The sequence below is a fragment of the Dryobates pubescens genome, chromosome 10 (genome assembly GCF_014839835.1).
Source record: "Dryobates pubescens isolate bDryPub1 chromosome 10, bDryPub1.pri, whole genome shotgun sequence".
Lineage (NCBI taxonomy): Eukaryota > Metazoa > Chordata > Aves > Piciformes > Picidae > Dryobates > Dryobates pubescens.
The window spans coordinates 23507255-23523778 of NC_071621.1; the positions used below are offsets into that span (position 1 = coordinate 23507255).

The 16524-nt window shown below is 43.3% G+C and overlaps 1 protein-coding gene across 4 annotated transcripts in view; it reads right to left on the bottom strand.

Moving 5' to 3' along the window:
* Positions 1–2030: 2030 nt before the first annotated feature.
* CDK8 (cyclin dependent kinase 8) overlaps positions 2031–16524 on the bottom strand; it is an 80634-nt gene continuing 66140 nt past the window's right edge. For 3 of the 4 annotated variants that reach the window (XM_054164649.1, XM_054164647.1, XM_054164650.1), the window contains 4 exons: positions 9783–9880; positions 8367–8445; positions 8089–8247; positions 2031–2616 (listed from right to left, as the gene is read on the bottom strand). In XM_054164649.1, coding sequence (XP_054020624.1) covers positions 2491–2616; positions 8089–8247; positions 8367–8445; positions 9783–9880 — 462 coding nt within the window. In that variant the 3' untranslated portion in view covers positions 2031–2490. The remainder of the gene's footprint in view (positions 2617–8088; positions 8248–8366; positions 8446–9782; positions 9881–16524) is intronic. The other variant, XM_054164648.1, reaches the window with a different exon arrangement.

Here is a 16524-nt window from a genome sequence, read left to right on the forward strand (position 1 = left end):
GAGTGTGTCCAAAGAAAGGCAGCAAAGCTGCTGAAGGGTCTTGATCACAACATGTATGGTGAGGGGCTGATGGAAGGGAGGTTGTTTAGCCTGGAGAAAAGGAGGTTGAGGGGAGACCTTCACACTGTCTACAAATACATGAAAGGAAGATGTAGCAAGGTGGGTGTTCAGTCTCTTCTCTCAAATAACAAGGGATAGGACAAGAGGAAACCTCCCCCAGCCCCAAGGGAGGTTGATGTTACATATCACAAAAAGCATCTTCACTGAATGGGTTGTGAGGCACTGGGAACAGGCTGCACAGGCAAGTGGTAGAGTCACAATCCCTGAAGGAGTTTTAAAAAACCAAACAGAGGTGGCACCATGGGACATGGTTTAGTGGTGACTTTGCACTGCTGGGCTAACAGTTGGACTTGATGATCTTAAAGGTTTCTTCTAACCCAAATGGTTCTGCATACACAACAGGGGTAATGCGATTTTATGAAGGCACTGTACTTTTTTCTGCTATTAAAAAAAATATTGCTGCTTAGGACATAATCTGATACAGATCATAGAATGTTAGAGATTCAAAGGGACCTCCAGAGATCCAGTCCAACCCCCCACCCAAAGGAGGATCACCTAGGGTAGTCCACAGAGGAATGCATCCAGGTGAGTTTTGAAAGTCTCCAGAGAAGGAGACTCCACCTCTGACTCTTTGGGCAGCCTGTTCCAGTGCTCCATCACCCTCACTGCAAAGAAGTTTCTCCTCATGTTGAGGTGAAATCTTCTATGTTCAAGTTTGCATCCATTGTTCTTTGTCTTATCACTGTGCACCACTGAAAAGAGATGGTAGTTCCATCCACTTGACAACCACCCCTCAGATATAAACATCGATCAGATCTCCTCTCAGTCTTCTCAAGACTAAACAGCTCCAGGGCTCTCAGTCTCTCTTCACAGGGGAGACGCTCAAGTCCCCTGATCATCCTCACGGCTCTCTGCTGGACTCTTTCCAGCGGGTCCCTGTCTCTCTCAAACTGGAGAGCCCAAAACTGGACACAGTATTCCAGGTGTGGTCTCACTAGGGCAGCGTAGAGAGGGAGAAGATGTTGGAGGGCGTGTGGGGACACATATATGATGGGAGAACACGGTGATGCTGTTGATTAAAAAAAGGCATACAGACCAAGGTCATATGCAGATTTATGAAAAATAAATTTATTACATAACACCTTGTTTTAACAATGTTTGATTTTTTTTCTCTCTTTTTTTTTTTTTTTTAAATTCAGAATACTTGTGTCATTCATGTAAAATAGTTTGATACAGTACATCGTATGTAAGTTTTCCCCCCCCCCCCCCCGATAAATTCTAAGGCTCTCCTAAGACCTTGCGCTCCTCTGCTGAAGGAATGGCACCCCTAAACGACGTGTTTAAAAACAAAACCAACCAACCAAACCAATTTAACTGAACAAAAAACTGAAAACCCACTACACCAAGCTGGCTCTCCAAAAACTCAGGAGGAAACATCTGAATGGATGCCGCACCTTTGGAGGAAATAACCATTCATGCTTTCTGAATCCCAAAGCATGCTCACAAATCATTAACACCAACAGGAAAGGGGGGGGAGGGGGGGGAAGGAAACAAAACACTGCCTATGACAATCATTTGAGTTTGTTTGCTGAACCAAACATGTTTATATCAATGACAACATACTTATTTTTCACTATCAAATAGCAGCTTTAATACCAGTCAAGTCATAGATTGAAAAAAACAAACAAACAAAACAACAAACAAAACCCAAAACCTTACATTGAAAATTAATCTTTGGGACTTTTGTAATTGTTGGGGGGGTGGGGTGGGGAAGGAAATAAATGCAAATGTCTTCATGTTCTTGGAAAATAAAAGTAATAAAATCCTCACTGTAGCAATTGTCTCGGTCATAAAACGTTGATCCAGGTGGAAAAAAAATGAACCAACCCACAAAAGTCACTAAAAAATAAAGGTCTATCAAAATCGTGTCAATCGGAGTCACGGTTCGTTTGCTCAGGTGTTGTGTTGGGTTTTTTTTGCCATGGTAAGATATACTGTACGCTTCAAGTACCAGTTCAAAGATGTTGTGTACTATTGGTCTGATAAAGTTGTTACATCAAGAGAATTCACCACATACAACAACAAAAATGCTTGCCCCTAGCACATTTCACAGCTTCAACTGCTACAGACTGTCACTGAAAAAAATAAAACGCATCGGTCAGTCTGAACCATGTCAAGTAAACTATGGAAGTAGCATATCCACAACACAGACTGTGCTAGCACTTTCTTTTCAAGTCTAACCCCAAAACCAGGTACAATTTGGGAGCCACTACTCCGCTCTGTGGAAGGGGGTGGATCGTGGCGGTCGGACAGGTTGGAGGTGTGGTTTTACAGTACATTCTCGTGGCCCAAGCCAGGTTTCCAGGCAGGCAGCTGTGGGGCTGGTCCTGCAGCATTAGCAACAGTGCATTGACGTTACGGGGATGCAGCTCAGTACCGGTGCGTCTGGTGCGAGTACTGTGGCGGCTGCTGGGAGGTAGTTGAATATCCCATGCTGCTCTGTGGCTGCGATGTGCTTGGTCCGGGGTTGGGATATGCAGCATGGGGGTTGGAACGCTGCAGAGGGGTAAAAGTAGAGGAAATGCAATCTTTGCTAACAGGTACATCACAAGACAGCCTTGCCTACCCATTTATTTCAAGAGGTACAAAGCACTCCACTGTTTGAAAGTAGCTGCACTTCCAGACATCTTTCCACTTACTCCAGTTACAGAAAGTGCAGGTATGGACACCAGGAACACCAGATTAGAAGGTGACAGTTACCACCCTTCAGTTATCCATCCTAACTGCCTCCATGAATCTACAACCATCATAGTCAAACCTCCAACCAACCCTGCAGATGACTACAACACACCTGCATGGAAGTGGTTGTCTTCACTTGCTGCTTTCCCCTACTGAGAAGGTAAGCTAGGGTACAGAGAGGTGAGACGCCTTGAGTACAAGCCCTATGAGGAGAGGCTGAGGGAGCTGGGATTGTTTAGCCTGGAGAAGAGAAGGCTCAGGGGTGACCTTATTGCCCTCTACAACTACATGAAAGGTGCTTGTAGCCAGGAAGGGGTTGGTCTCTTGTCCCAGGCAACCAGCATCAGAACAAGGGGACACAGTCTCAAGCTGCACCAGGGGAGGTTTAGACTCGAAGTGAGGAGAAAGTCCTTCACTGAGCGAGTCATTCGCCATTGGAATGGGCTGCCCAGGGAGGTGGTGGAGTCACCATCCCTGGAGGTGTTCAAGAGGGGATTGGACGTGGCACTTGGTGCCATGGTCTAGTCATGAGGTCTGTGGAAACAGGTTGGACTCGATCCTTGCAGTCTCTTCCAACCTTAGTGATACTGTGATACAGGTCCAAAAGGTGTATCTTACTGCTGATGAGCCATTCTGCCTTACTCTGGAGATGTTCCTATACACACAATATGCTTGCCATCCTTTTGTGCAACCAAGGATTAGAGGCCGACAGCACTGTGATTATTTAGGCTAAGGTGTCATCTAGCAGCAGCCTTACAAATATTTGAAGGAGAGTTAGACAACAGCCGCATACTTCTCAGTGGAACCAGGTATTTCAGAAGGAAATGGCCACAGACTGAAGCTTGGGTTGGGTATCTAGGGGGGAGGAGGGGAACAGTGAAGAAAAAGTATTTTCTTTTAAATGTGCTGAGAGATCAGTATAGCTCTAGAAAAACTTGCCCTGAGAGACTGAAGTCTCCATCTCTGGAGGTTTTTAGGACTCAACTGAACAAAGCCACGATTAACCTCATTTAGCACTAGCAAAAGGCCTGCTTCAAGGGGAATATTGAACTAGATGGTGTCCAGAGGCCCTTTTCAACCAGCATTTGGTACAATCAATTGAGGGGAGCATTCGTCATTGCAAGAAGCTCTTGACTAAACCAGCAACTGCCTACTTCAATTTTAACTTAAAAGTTTGTTATGTAGATATCATGCATTAAAAAGAAAAAGAGGGCTGCATGCAGGCTTTTCAGAGTTAACATATGACCCCTTAATAGCATCTAACATTTCATTAAATGAACACGACTTCAGTACATTACTGTGCTGATTTATAGTTATGTTAAGGTTTACACACACACAAATTAGCAGCATTTGGAAACTGCTGTGAAACTTCTGGACCCTTGATATGGCACAGTGTCTGAGGACTTTTAGGAAAAGGTGATTCTAGTAAAGGTCTGGAAACTTTTCTAAGGTGAATATTCTAGGACTAGGATATTGCTACTGAGACCTGAACATGCAAAACTATGGTGAACCAACATCCTGAAAAAGTAGAGCATTCCAATAGCTTTATAGATTTTTGTAAGTCACAACATAAAAATCGTAACTAACTACTCCGTTTTTCCTGTCATTCAGCATTTAGAATGGAAGCCACAATCTGGATGCTGATATGATGGCAGAAATGGAAAGGCAAACTCTTACTTTTTAGCATGTGCTCACAGGACTGAGAGAATTCTCTGGGTTTGTACAGCATAAAGGGGAAGAAATGCCTGGACTAGCGCTTAATGGCAGCGGGAAGAAAGCAGCACCGCCGAACAGCGCCGTTAACACAGTGACTGAACTTTTGTGACATTTGCCTTCAGTCCTGAGAGACAGCCATTCATCAACAGAAGTGCTCCAGCTCTGGGTCACCCTTCTCAACATAACAAATGTACTTCAGAGAGGAAAAAAAAAAAAAATCCCTGAAGGTTTTTCCCCAAGCACGTCTCTCTATGCGGTAAATACACAAGTTAAACCGTTTTAGAACTGACCATTCATGTCAGTTGCAAATGCTTTCTGCCTCCTGACTTCTAAGCCAGACCTTATTTTAAGACAGAGGAAATTAAAGACCGTTGGATTCTTTCATGACACCAGCACAACACATGGCTTTGGTTTAAGAACAAACATAAACATCCAATCCCTTCTAAATACCATTAAGCATCCAGAGGGTTATCATAAGCAAAAGCTCAGAGTAGTGGAATTGCTCCAGCCTGTTTAATCACACTGCCTTTGGAAGTGTCACGTTGCACATTTAAACAAGAAGGCAAGGAAGTCTGTGTGCCATGTGTCTACTATTTTTATGCATGGCAGAAAAGGAGACAAGGTCAACTCGCCCTGCAGAGAATAATTTGACTTCTGAATGGATGGAGAAACTGTCTTTGTGTGCCTTGCCCAGGAGATGGCAATCCTTCTTCACGAGCTTTATGTGGGGAATTTGAGCAAATTAAAGGAAGAACAAAGGAACAGGTGTTTGATTAAAACAGAGGGCTGTATTGTAATATTTGTTTGCCATCTCCTCAAGTTGCAGGATTAGAAGCAAAAAATGTGAGGAATTTTTTTTCAGGGAGACCTGAAACCACTAACCAGCAGTTTTTAACTGCTATTGTTCTAGTGCCAGCAAGTTCAGGTCTCCTTCCTTGATTATCATGTTTGGTACCTTAATCAGAACAAATCTAGCCACTGCCTTCTTGCAAGATCAGGGGGCAGGGTAACTGAGTGAGAGATGCACTTTTGAAAAACAGGTGTTCTGCCTCCCAGAGAGACAGCAGAGCTTAATCAGGAGCAGTCAAGTTACCACTAAGAGCTCCTGAAATAGAGAAGGAGCAGTTATCAAAAGTGTTCTGAAATTAGGTTTGTGACAAGGGCTGCCCCCAGCTATAATCCCAGGATGGATATTTGAGAGTATGAAAGTTTTCATGAACAGGAGCTGAACAGAAAATAAAGTCAACTCCTGCCAAGGCAATTTGAGTCTTCTGACTTCTCAACTAGCAAACCTCTCTTGTTTACAGAGGTGGAAGCTGAAGTTTGTTCAAAATGCCAAGCTGCAGCAGCAAACTGAGGTGAGCGGTGTGTAAATAGGACACATAAATGGGGCTCCCTGACACAGTACATGCAACCCTTGCATCCATCTTCTTCAATATGTGACTCAACACAAGGGGAGGATTAAGAATTATGGCTGTTTGTACCTTCTTTAAAAAACACACAGCAGAAGTGATGGGAAGAGCCAGCTAGAGGGCCATAACTGTGCTGCACTACTGATTTCCAAATTGAAAGGGATGAAGCTTCTGTAAGGGAGTGCATTGTGATGCACAGACTAAAAGAAGGAAGATGTTAATATTTAGAGGCACTCCACACTGCAGCACTGAAGTTAAACTGACCACTATTTCAAAGAGATCAAAAATTTAGATCATTCAAGGAGAATGCCTTAAAAATTTGTATGCTATTTGAAGCTGAGCAACAGCACTTGGGGACTGCATGAAGGATCTCACAATAAAGACCCTGAAAATTACCTTTTTTTACATTTTTTTCAGTGCTTTCAAGCTTTGGCCAATGTCAAAAGCATACAGATTTATGTAAAGACAAGGGTAATGCCCCCAGGCAGCCTTTGAGGAGAGTACTTGAGAGATTTAAAGATGAACTCTGAAATGCAATATGTCAAAGCCTTTTGGTGTTTATGGAGAAACACTATCAAACTGTGAAAAGCAAGTTGACAGCAGCAGTTTTACTGACACCATTCTTTAACTCTCCCTAAGTTTTGCCACAGAATATAAGCATAGCTAAATGGGTTTCCAATCTTAGGGTCTCAGACTTAAATTTTATATTAACTAAAAATACCACCAGTAATGTCTGAATTCCCTATCTTTTGATTTCATCCAAGACTCTCTCCAACTGACTGTGCATTCCATGTGAAGTGGTATATAATACTTCATAGTATCATAGTATCAGTCAGGGTTGGAAGGGACCACAAGGATCATCTAGTTCCAACCCCCCTGCCATGGGCAGGGACACCTCACACTAGATCAGGCTGACCAGAGCCTCATCCAGCCTGCTCTTAAACACCTCCAGGGATGGGGCCTCAACCACCTCTCTGGACAACCCATTCCAGGGCTTCACCACTCTCACGGTGAAGAACTTCCTCCTCACGTCCAGCCTGAATCTCCCCACCTCCAGCTTCATTCCATTCCCCCTAGTCCTATCACTACCTGAGATCCTGAGAAGTCCCTCCCCAGCCTTCTTGTAGGCCACCTTCAGATACTGGAAGGCCACAATTAGGTTACCTCGGAGCCTTCTCTTCACCAGACTGAACAGCCCCAACTCTTTCAGTCTGTCCTTATAGGAGAGGTGCTCCAGCCCTCTGATCATCCTTGTGGCCCTTCTCTGGACATGTTCCAGCACCTCCATATCCCTCTTGTAATAGGGGCTCCAGAACTGGATGCAATACTCCAGGTGGGGTCTCACCAGAGCTGAGTAGAGGGGGAGAATCACCTCCTTTGACCTGCTGGCCACACTTCTCTTAATGCAGCCCAGGATCTGATTGGCTTTCTGTGCACATTGAGAGCTCATGTTGAGCTTCTCATCCACCAGCACCCCCAAGTCTCTCTCCTCTGGGCTGCTTTCCAGCCAGTCATTGATATCCTAAAGTATGACCAAAAGCCCAAATGCAGGAAGGCAAGAAGAGTTTCAATTGTTCCTCAGGCTTTTTCCCCTACACTCCTCCTTACCTTCCTCACACAGTGATCACCATCACCTCACCTGCCTCTTCAGATCTGTAACACTGGGCTTACATAACCTGGGATCTCCCTCGCTCTTCGAAACAGATTATGACAGCATGTTTGTTATCCAAAATACTGTCTTCCCATCCATTTGACCAATTAAAATTCTTGTTCAGATTCTTATTTCACAGCTTGTTTACTGCAATATCCTTTGCCTCCTACCGCTACAGACTTGTCCAAATAAGGAATGGTATTTTTAGGTCATAGAGAGCACAGCACAACAGGCTGCTGGTCCATAATCAGAACTCCCTAATACTGTGGTAATAAAATCACTAGCTGCAAAAATTTCTCATGCTAATTTCCTCACTGCTAACTCACAGATCATCACAATATCAATTTACAGACAAACTACCTACTAAACACACCTAAAAAAAACACACGAAAGATGCCCAAAAAAATACCAGTTAATACAGTGAAATTCACAAAACTGCCTTTTTTAGCTGAAAGAAACACTGCTGTGAAAATGAGAACCAAATACAAAACATACAAATGAAACAAATACCTGATAGTCTGAGGTCATAATAAGTCCACCTGAGGTAGTGGTAGGAGGAACAACTCTCACTTTTTTCAGTGGGGGTCCCTGTGTGTGACTGTTGTCTTGGTTCCCTGGATGACCAGTTCCATTAGTGTGGTTATTGCCCTGCTGCTGCTGCTGGTTCTTCTCAATTGTTCAAACACAAAGAAAAATTTCAACTCAAAAGCAGTACGCAAAATCACATGAAAACAGGAATTAGCATGAAAGCCAGTGAAGCATGATGAGACTGTTCTTCCAGTACTTACTTTGTCTCCTTTATCATCTGGTTCTTCTTCTGTTAAAAATTCTCGTTTTGGGTAAGGGATTTGACAACCTGCAAAAACACTGCCCCCAAAAAAAGTCTATTTATCACTGCATTAGAACAGAAGGGTTAGACCTGCAAGAGTCATACTTTGCCCATACTAGTTTCAAGTTACCTGAGCCACAGCCACCTGTAACTACAGTTTTCCCTGCCCTGCTTCTATGGCATTCTAAACTTAGCAAACCTGTTTGTATTTGATCTGCAGTTGCCTTCTACACACTTAAACTCCTACCAATTTCTGGTAACCAGTGACCAAGCTGGTGGCTTGAAAGGTACACCAGCTATTAAGTAACTGCAAGGGTACAAAGAGCTCTCTTAATCCAGTTACCATGCAGTTCACAATCTCAGAACTAACTAAAAATACTCCTGGAAACTCCACTGATTATAAATAAAACCACCTGGAACAATTTAAAAACTAAGTAGAAATTTCATCTGTCAATTCATATCTCATGGTCCACACAAATTTGATACTGCTAGTACAAGCTAATATTTACCTGCCCTTGAAGAGTAGAATGTATTTATAGTAAAGTACACCTGTTAGCTTTACAGATTGTGTATTCACATCAAAATGACAACCTGAAGTTGAGAAAAAGGCCAAACACCGTCCTAAAAGTAGGTTCTGCAAATCATTCACATGATAACCTTAAATCATACAGACAGATCAGGACCTATTTAAAGTAACCTAGTAGGTTTCAGTGAAATAATTCCATTTTTAATTAATTGCTCATAAACATAACATAGAAATTCTTCAGCACTGGTAGACCTGTCTATGGTAGACCATAGACAGGACATACTAATAACTCTCCTAAAAAACTATGCTCTCTGGTTAGTCATTTGGGAGAGGGCTTCATTTTTAATGACATCAATCATTGTCCTTGAATTTCCCTCCTTTTGTTAATCTCATTGCACAAACAAAAATGAGGAGTGTCTACAGAAAATGGATTTAAGTTGTTAAGGGTATCAGCACAGCGAGACAGAGCTGATTTCCCCCACCCACTGAATTTACAATAAAGGCTAAGACACAAAATGTAAACTAATTAAAGAGAGTCATCTGGCATTTTGGAGCAGAGAAGTAGACCTGCAGGCACTTAGCTGTTGTCTACAAAGATCTGTAGCATGCATAATCAACCTGTCAGTGAATAACAAGATTAGTGCTGTGACTAATAGGATCAAAGCTCCATAAAGCAAAAGATTAATAAGAATGCTACTTAATTTCAAAAACCACAAATGGCATTTTAGTGGTTACAGCTTTCTTTGGTTGTTAGATAGTAAGTATTTAGCTCAACATTCATATTGATAGCAGAGAGAATGTCTGAAGTGCCTCTCGATGCACCGATACGTTAATAAACTGACCACTTACTCGGATGTGGGAAGAGGATCTTCTAAGAAATAGGGATCCTGCATAGCCTGTTCTGAGGTAATTCTCTTTATTGGATCCATAGTGAGCAATTTCTGAAGCTGCACAAAATAAACAATAAGAATGCTCTGTGTTACAGAAAGCCTCTACAGAAACTTCACTGTGTGAATCTTGAAAGACAAGCTGATACAAATGTGTCTGAACTCAAACTCTTAACCATAAATAGCAAAACCACATTCTTCTCTCTGGTTATAGCAGTGCTCCATTTCCCATCAAAGACCACCTGTTTTCACTTGCAAAGCCCAGGACACTCAGTTCCAGTCACAAATACCATAACAAAAACACTTTAAAAGTTTCCACCATGTACCCAGCAGCTCTGTGGTCTGTTCCCTTCCCACAGGAAGATGTGTGACATGCACATATTTAGCCTGGTTTCTTCAACTAGCTGCACTTCACAGGAAGCAGCATCATATCCTTTTAAATTAAAGTAATTCTTAGCAATTAAAGTGATTCCATGTCCGGTAGTTCTCATTATTTAGTTCTATTGTATTAGTACAGCTACTGTCACCCATAGTATATCAAAGATGTCACAATGAATTCACTCCTTAGAAAATCTTTGTGCTGTAAAAGAAAGTGGGAATCAACACATTCAAAGACGACCACCTGCCCAGGTATGTTTCTATCACCTGCTGCAGTAAGTGCTTGTTGATTCTGACAAACACAGACACATCAGTGTGCAACATGCTGTTCAAAAGAGTAGTTGTGCTAAATTTTCAGTTTTAGCTGATTTCTTGCATGAATGATGAAAAACAACCTCAAGAAGTCTAATAAGCGGTCTCCTCCATGACCATATTAAGTCTAAACTATGATGCTGTTGCATTATAGTGAAAAACCTCAGTCTTTGTCACAACTGATGGATCAACTACACAACAATCATCTTTCCAAACAGCGTGTGTTGGTTAACAACAATACATAGAATAAACCAGGTTGGAAGAGACCTTCAAGATCATCGCATCCAACCCATCAACCAATCCAACACCACCCAAACATCTAACCCACGGCACCAAGCACCCCATCAAGTCTTCAATGAAGGTGACCACAACAGAGTATGCTGAAGACGTGGCAAAACACAGTATTTCACAAAATAGTTCAACCAAAACTCCAGCAAAGCCTTACCCCTTGAGAAAGCTCATCTTACTCTCATTGGTAAGTGACAAGGGAGGGCCACATAGCACACTAGATATTTGCTCAGTGCTTAACTTGAAATATGCATGCGAGATGCTACAGTAACAGGCAGCAGAGCAAAAATCCTAAGGTAAAACAGAGATAAGAACTTAACAAAACAGAACTGACCTAACCAAAACAAAATGAAAATTTCATGTAAAAAGGGTTATAAACACTGCTACTTCAAGAGACATGCTATGTGAAATGCTTCAATATACAAAGCCAGAAAGTCATCTTGAGTAACCCCAGATAATTTTTATCCATTTTAGGAATAGCAGACCAGAGTCATTTTATTTAACTCCTGCACTGAAACAGAAGTGAAACCTTCTGCAAGTGTTTCCTACTCAGAAGGCCTAGTGTATATGCACGTGTTTTTCCCCATCCACCAGCAGTTACTCTGTGTGATACAGATATGCTGGACAAGTAATATCCATAAACAGAAGGAGCTTCAGATACAAACAGAAAAGGCCAAACAATGAGTTCTCATGTTTCACCACGGAATACAAAATCCAAGGCAAAACTACACCATCAGGTATTGGCAAAGGCAATGATCTTTAGAAGAAATACTACGCTTTCAACCTATTGGTTTTGGTTTTAAAATCACAGATCACAGGATCCTATAAGATCTACAGAAACTACCTAGGCACATAATATTCGAGTTACATTTTATACTCATACTTTTCATGGGATTAAATTAACCTTTTAAGGAAGACCCAGAGTCATGAACTATGCCTGAACTGGTTTTCTCCTTTCACTAGCTATTAAGGGAGCATACACAACCATGAGGCAGACCTTTACACTGCATAGTTAAAAGTCAGAAAGTACATCTCTCCTCAGCTTTCAGATTTTAATGGCATGTTAAGAACAAAATAAATATGTATTACCACCATCAATCCAGCTTTGTTTTTCACATCAGACTCACAATGAGTTACTGCAGCTCTCCGAGTCTGCATGTAGTCTTTGTAGAATACCAGTTTGAACAGAACAATTCTTGTTGCTCTCAAAAGCTCAAAAAGCAATCCCAGGAGCCAGAAAAAAATGAGGAAAAACTGCCAACAGGCTGAAAAACATCACAGTCAAAAATCATTGCAAAACTCTGGCAACATTTCAGGCAATTAGGTGACGAATTTGTCCATCACATGCTGACAAGAAGTGAACAAACTTGGTCATAATCCACAAAACAGAAAAACAGAAATAGCAAGAAAAGTTCAAGGATTGTGCAACCATTATCACACAGGGGATCAAAATTCCTATTTTGCCCCCTTGTTCAGGTGACAGCACATGAAGGGAACCTTCTACCTGTTATTCCAAATATTTTCTCTTTCAAAAATTGTTCAACCAAAAGATCACCAGGCTGAACAACAAAAATGCAGTGAACTACACATGTATCAGCAATGAATGGGACAATCACAGCAGTTGATATGGACCACTGAAACCAACTGATGGATGAAGCATCACTCAATCAGCCAAGAGCAGCAGCCACATACCCAGTTTCTAGGACATAAACAAGTGTGTGTGTGAAGCAGGGGAAGGTGTAACACAGTATCACACACAGTATCACAGTAACTAAGGTTGGAAGAGACCCCAAGGATCATCAAGTCCAACCTGTTCCAACAGACCTCACAACTAGATCATAGCACCAAGCGCCACGTCCAATCTCCCCTTGAACACCTCCAGGGACGGCGACTCCACCACCTCCCTGGGCAGCCCATTCCAATGACGAATGACTCGCTCAGTGAAGAACTTTTTCCTCACCTCGAGTCTAAACCTCCCCTGACACAACTTGAGACTGTGTCCCCTTGTTCTGGTGCTGGTTGCCTGGGAGAAGAGACCAACCCCCTCCTGTCTACAACCACCCTTCAGGTAGTTGTAGAGGGCAATGAGGTCGCCTCTGATCCTTCTCTTCTCCAGGCTAAACAATCCCAGCTCCCTCAGCCTCTCCTCATAGGGCTTGTGCTCAAGGCCTCTCCCCAGCCTTGTTGCCCTTCTCTGGACACGTTCAAGTGTCTCGATGTCCTTCCTAAACTGAGGGGCCCAGAACTGGACACAGTACTCAAGGTGTGGCCTAACCAATGCAGAGTACAGGGGCACAATGACCTCCCTGCTCCTGCTGGCCACACTATTCCTAATACAGGCCAGGATGCCATTGGCCTTCTTGGCCACCTGGGCACACTGCTGGCTCATGTTTAGGCGGGTGTCAATCAGCACCCCCAGGTCCCTCTCCGTTTGGCAGCTCTCCAGCCACTCTGACCCCAGCCTGTAGCTCTGCATGGGGTTGCCGTGGCCAAAGTGCAGCACCCGGCACTTAGACTTATTAAATGCCATCCCATTGGACTCTGCCCATCTGTCCAGTCGGTCAAGGTCCCTCTGCAGAGCCTTTCTACCCTCTAACTGACTAACATCTGTTCCCAACTTGGTGTCATCTGCAAACTTGCTGATGACTGACTCAACCCCCTCATCCAGATCATCAATGAAGATGTTAAAGAGGATGGGGCCCAGCACTGATCCCTGGGGGACGCCACTGGTGACTGGCCGCCAGCCGGATGTGGCGCCATTCACCACCACTCTCTGGGCTCGGCCCTCCAGCCAGTTCCTAACCCAGCACAGAGTGTTGTGGTCCAAACCACGAGCTGACAGCTTAGCCAGCAGTTTACTGTGGGGGACGGTGTCAAAGGCCTTGCTGAAGTCCAGATAGACTACATCCACAGGCCTCCCCACATCCACCAGACGGGTCACCTGATCATAGAAGGAGATCAGGTTGGAGAGGCAGGACCTGCCCTTCCTAAATCCATGTTGGCTGGACCTGAGCCCTTGGCCATCCTTCAGGTGCGCAGTTATTGCCGCCAGGATAATCTGCTCCATCACTTTCCCTGGCACTGAGGTCAGGCTGACTGGTCTGTAGTTTCCAGGTTCCTCCATCCGTCCCTTCTTGTGGATGGGGACCACATTGGCCAGTTTCCAGAAAGGGGGGGAAGCAAGCTGCAAAAGCAGGAAGAAGCCAACACTGTCTCATGTAACGTGTAGGTTCTGCCTATGAAAAGGGGCCATGTGCATGAATGTCAGTAAAGGCAGGGGGGGAAATTTGGTTAACTGAAGTTGGAAAATCAAAATACTTCTGTTTTGCTACTAACAGCAAATTCTGGATTTACTAGTCCTGGAATTACCAATTCTGGAATATTTCACAATAGTGGATGCAAATAGTTTCTCTGTTCTGATGCAGAGAGTCAAAAAGGCAGCGCAACAGCTTGTGGAAGCCTAAAAACTGGAGTATCTCTGGAAGAACTGGTAACAACAGATGCACTGAGCTTGTACAGGCTGTGGAGGGGTACAAGGAATTCATCTGCAGTTCAGCCTAGCCTCAAACTGAATGCAAACCTAAGGCACCTGCAAGTTCTGACAGTGTCAGAGCACAGACATTAGACATTACTCTGGAAGGACCAGAGGTTTTATATGCAATTCTATTTTCACTGAACTGTTCTGACAGAAAGCAGCCAGTAGAAAAACGGAGAGGATCCCCTTTGGGCTAATTAGCCCTAAACTTCACAGTGCTTCCCTCAATCTGTATCTATGTGAGGCATAAGGGAACATGGTCATGCCTACACTACTAAACACCCTGCTTTTTAGCTTGCATGACACTGATGACATCCAAATTACATGAAGTGCTCCATCACCACAGGTTTTGTTGAGAAGGCGGGTGGAGATCCAAACTGAAGTGAGTGGGAGAGGCAGCACTAGAGCAACATGTTCAGCCAAGAATCCATGCTCAAACTCACCTTCTGGTCCTTTTATTTGCTAGTAACACATATGACCAAGAATGAAGGGGTGGGTAGTGGCCTGGAAGAGGATCATTCCTTGATTTTGCATTTCAATGCAACAACTGCTTTTGGGTGTTAGTACAAATACCTTGAACAGAAATTCTGAATGCATTCAAACATTTATCTTCACAAGGAGAAGATAAAACACTGCAGTAAGCAATTTGAGCTATTCCCATGATAATTCTGTGGCTAGTTTTGTTATTCTATTGAAAACAATTTCTACACTTGCAAGATTGGGAGAGCAGATGAGAAATTTCAGGTTGGTTTGCTCACAGCACTCACTGCTTGTAAAAGTTGCTAGTTCATTCAGAGAAACTCTTTTTATTCTCCCCCAAGACATACAGAAAAGCTGGCCAACTCACTTCTACATGAGCTGCTGTTAAGCCAGCAGAGAAGAGGCTGGTGAGAAAGTAAGAGGTGAGGAACTGAAGGATGGGAAAGCATTTAGGTTACTTAAAGATGAAGTCACTGTCCATGTTATACAGGTTGTCACATGGCAAAAAGTTTTACCTCAGATTGCCTAGATATGATACAAAAATCTAAGGCAACTGATCTTAAGAGGCAAAACTAACTGAACTTTCACAGATACTTGGCCAAGAAGGCCAATGGCATCCTGGCCTGCATCAAGAATAGTGCAGCCAGCAGGAGCAGGGAATTCATTGTGCCCCTGTACTCAGCACTGGTTAGGCCACACCTTGAGTACTGTGTCCAGTTTTGAGCCCCTCAGTTTAGAAAGGTTGTTGACTTGCTGGAACGTGTCCAGAGAAGGGCAATGAGGCTGGTGAGAGGTCTCAAACACAAGCCCTAGGAGGAAAGGCTGAGGGAGCTGGAGAAGAGGAGGCTCAGGGGAGACCTTATTGCTGTCTATAACTACCTGAAGGGGGGTTGTAGACAGGAGGGGGTTGGTCTCTCCTCCCAGGCAACCAGCACCAGAACAAGAGGACACAGTCTCAAGCTGCACCAGGGGAAGTTTAGGCTTGAGATGAGGAGAAAGTTCTTCACAGAGAGACTTGTTAGCTGTTGGAATGTGCTGCCCAGGGAGGTGGTGGAGTCACCGTCTCTGGAGATGTTCAAGAAGGGATTGGACGTGGCACTTGGTGCAATGGTTTAGTAGTCATGAGGTCTTGGGTGACAGGTTGAACTTGATGATCTTTGAGGTCTTTTCCAACCTTATTGATTCTATGATTTGGCACTAGTGACAATTAGCCACTTCCAGATTTTGGTACAGCAACGTAAGCTTAGTTTTAACAGCCTCAGACTTGAGATATGTTACAAGTGCAATCCGTAGATGACAAGCAGCATGTTTGTCCTGAAAGACAAGGCTGGAAAAGTAAGCACTGATGCATGCAGTTGTATAAGCTTATGGAACACATGCCTAGGGTGACTGACAAGAAGGTTCTGCGAGTGTGTGCAATTTGCTGCGCTGAAGTGTCCAAGGATGAGTTTTTGCATCTAAACTCCATCCTACATGAAACATCATATTCAACAGATATTTCATGTTCATTGCTTTTTGTTTGTTGAATTGCTTACATTTTCAGAAATACTGTTTAGGCTTTGATAGAAATGTAAAGTATTATCCATTTGCCATGTCAAATATGTTTTTGAAAGCACGCATTGTCATTGTAAACCAGAAGAACAGCTTGGTAAATACACAACATGCATTTTCCAAAGCTGAGTTATAAACAGATACATGGTAAAAATTGATT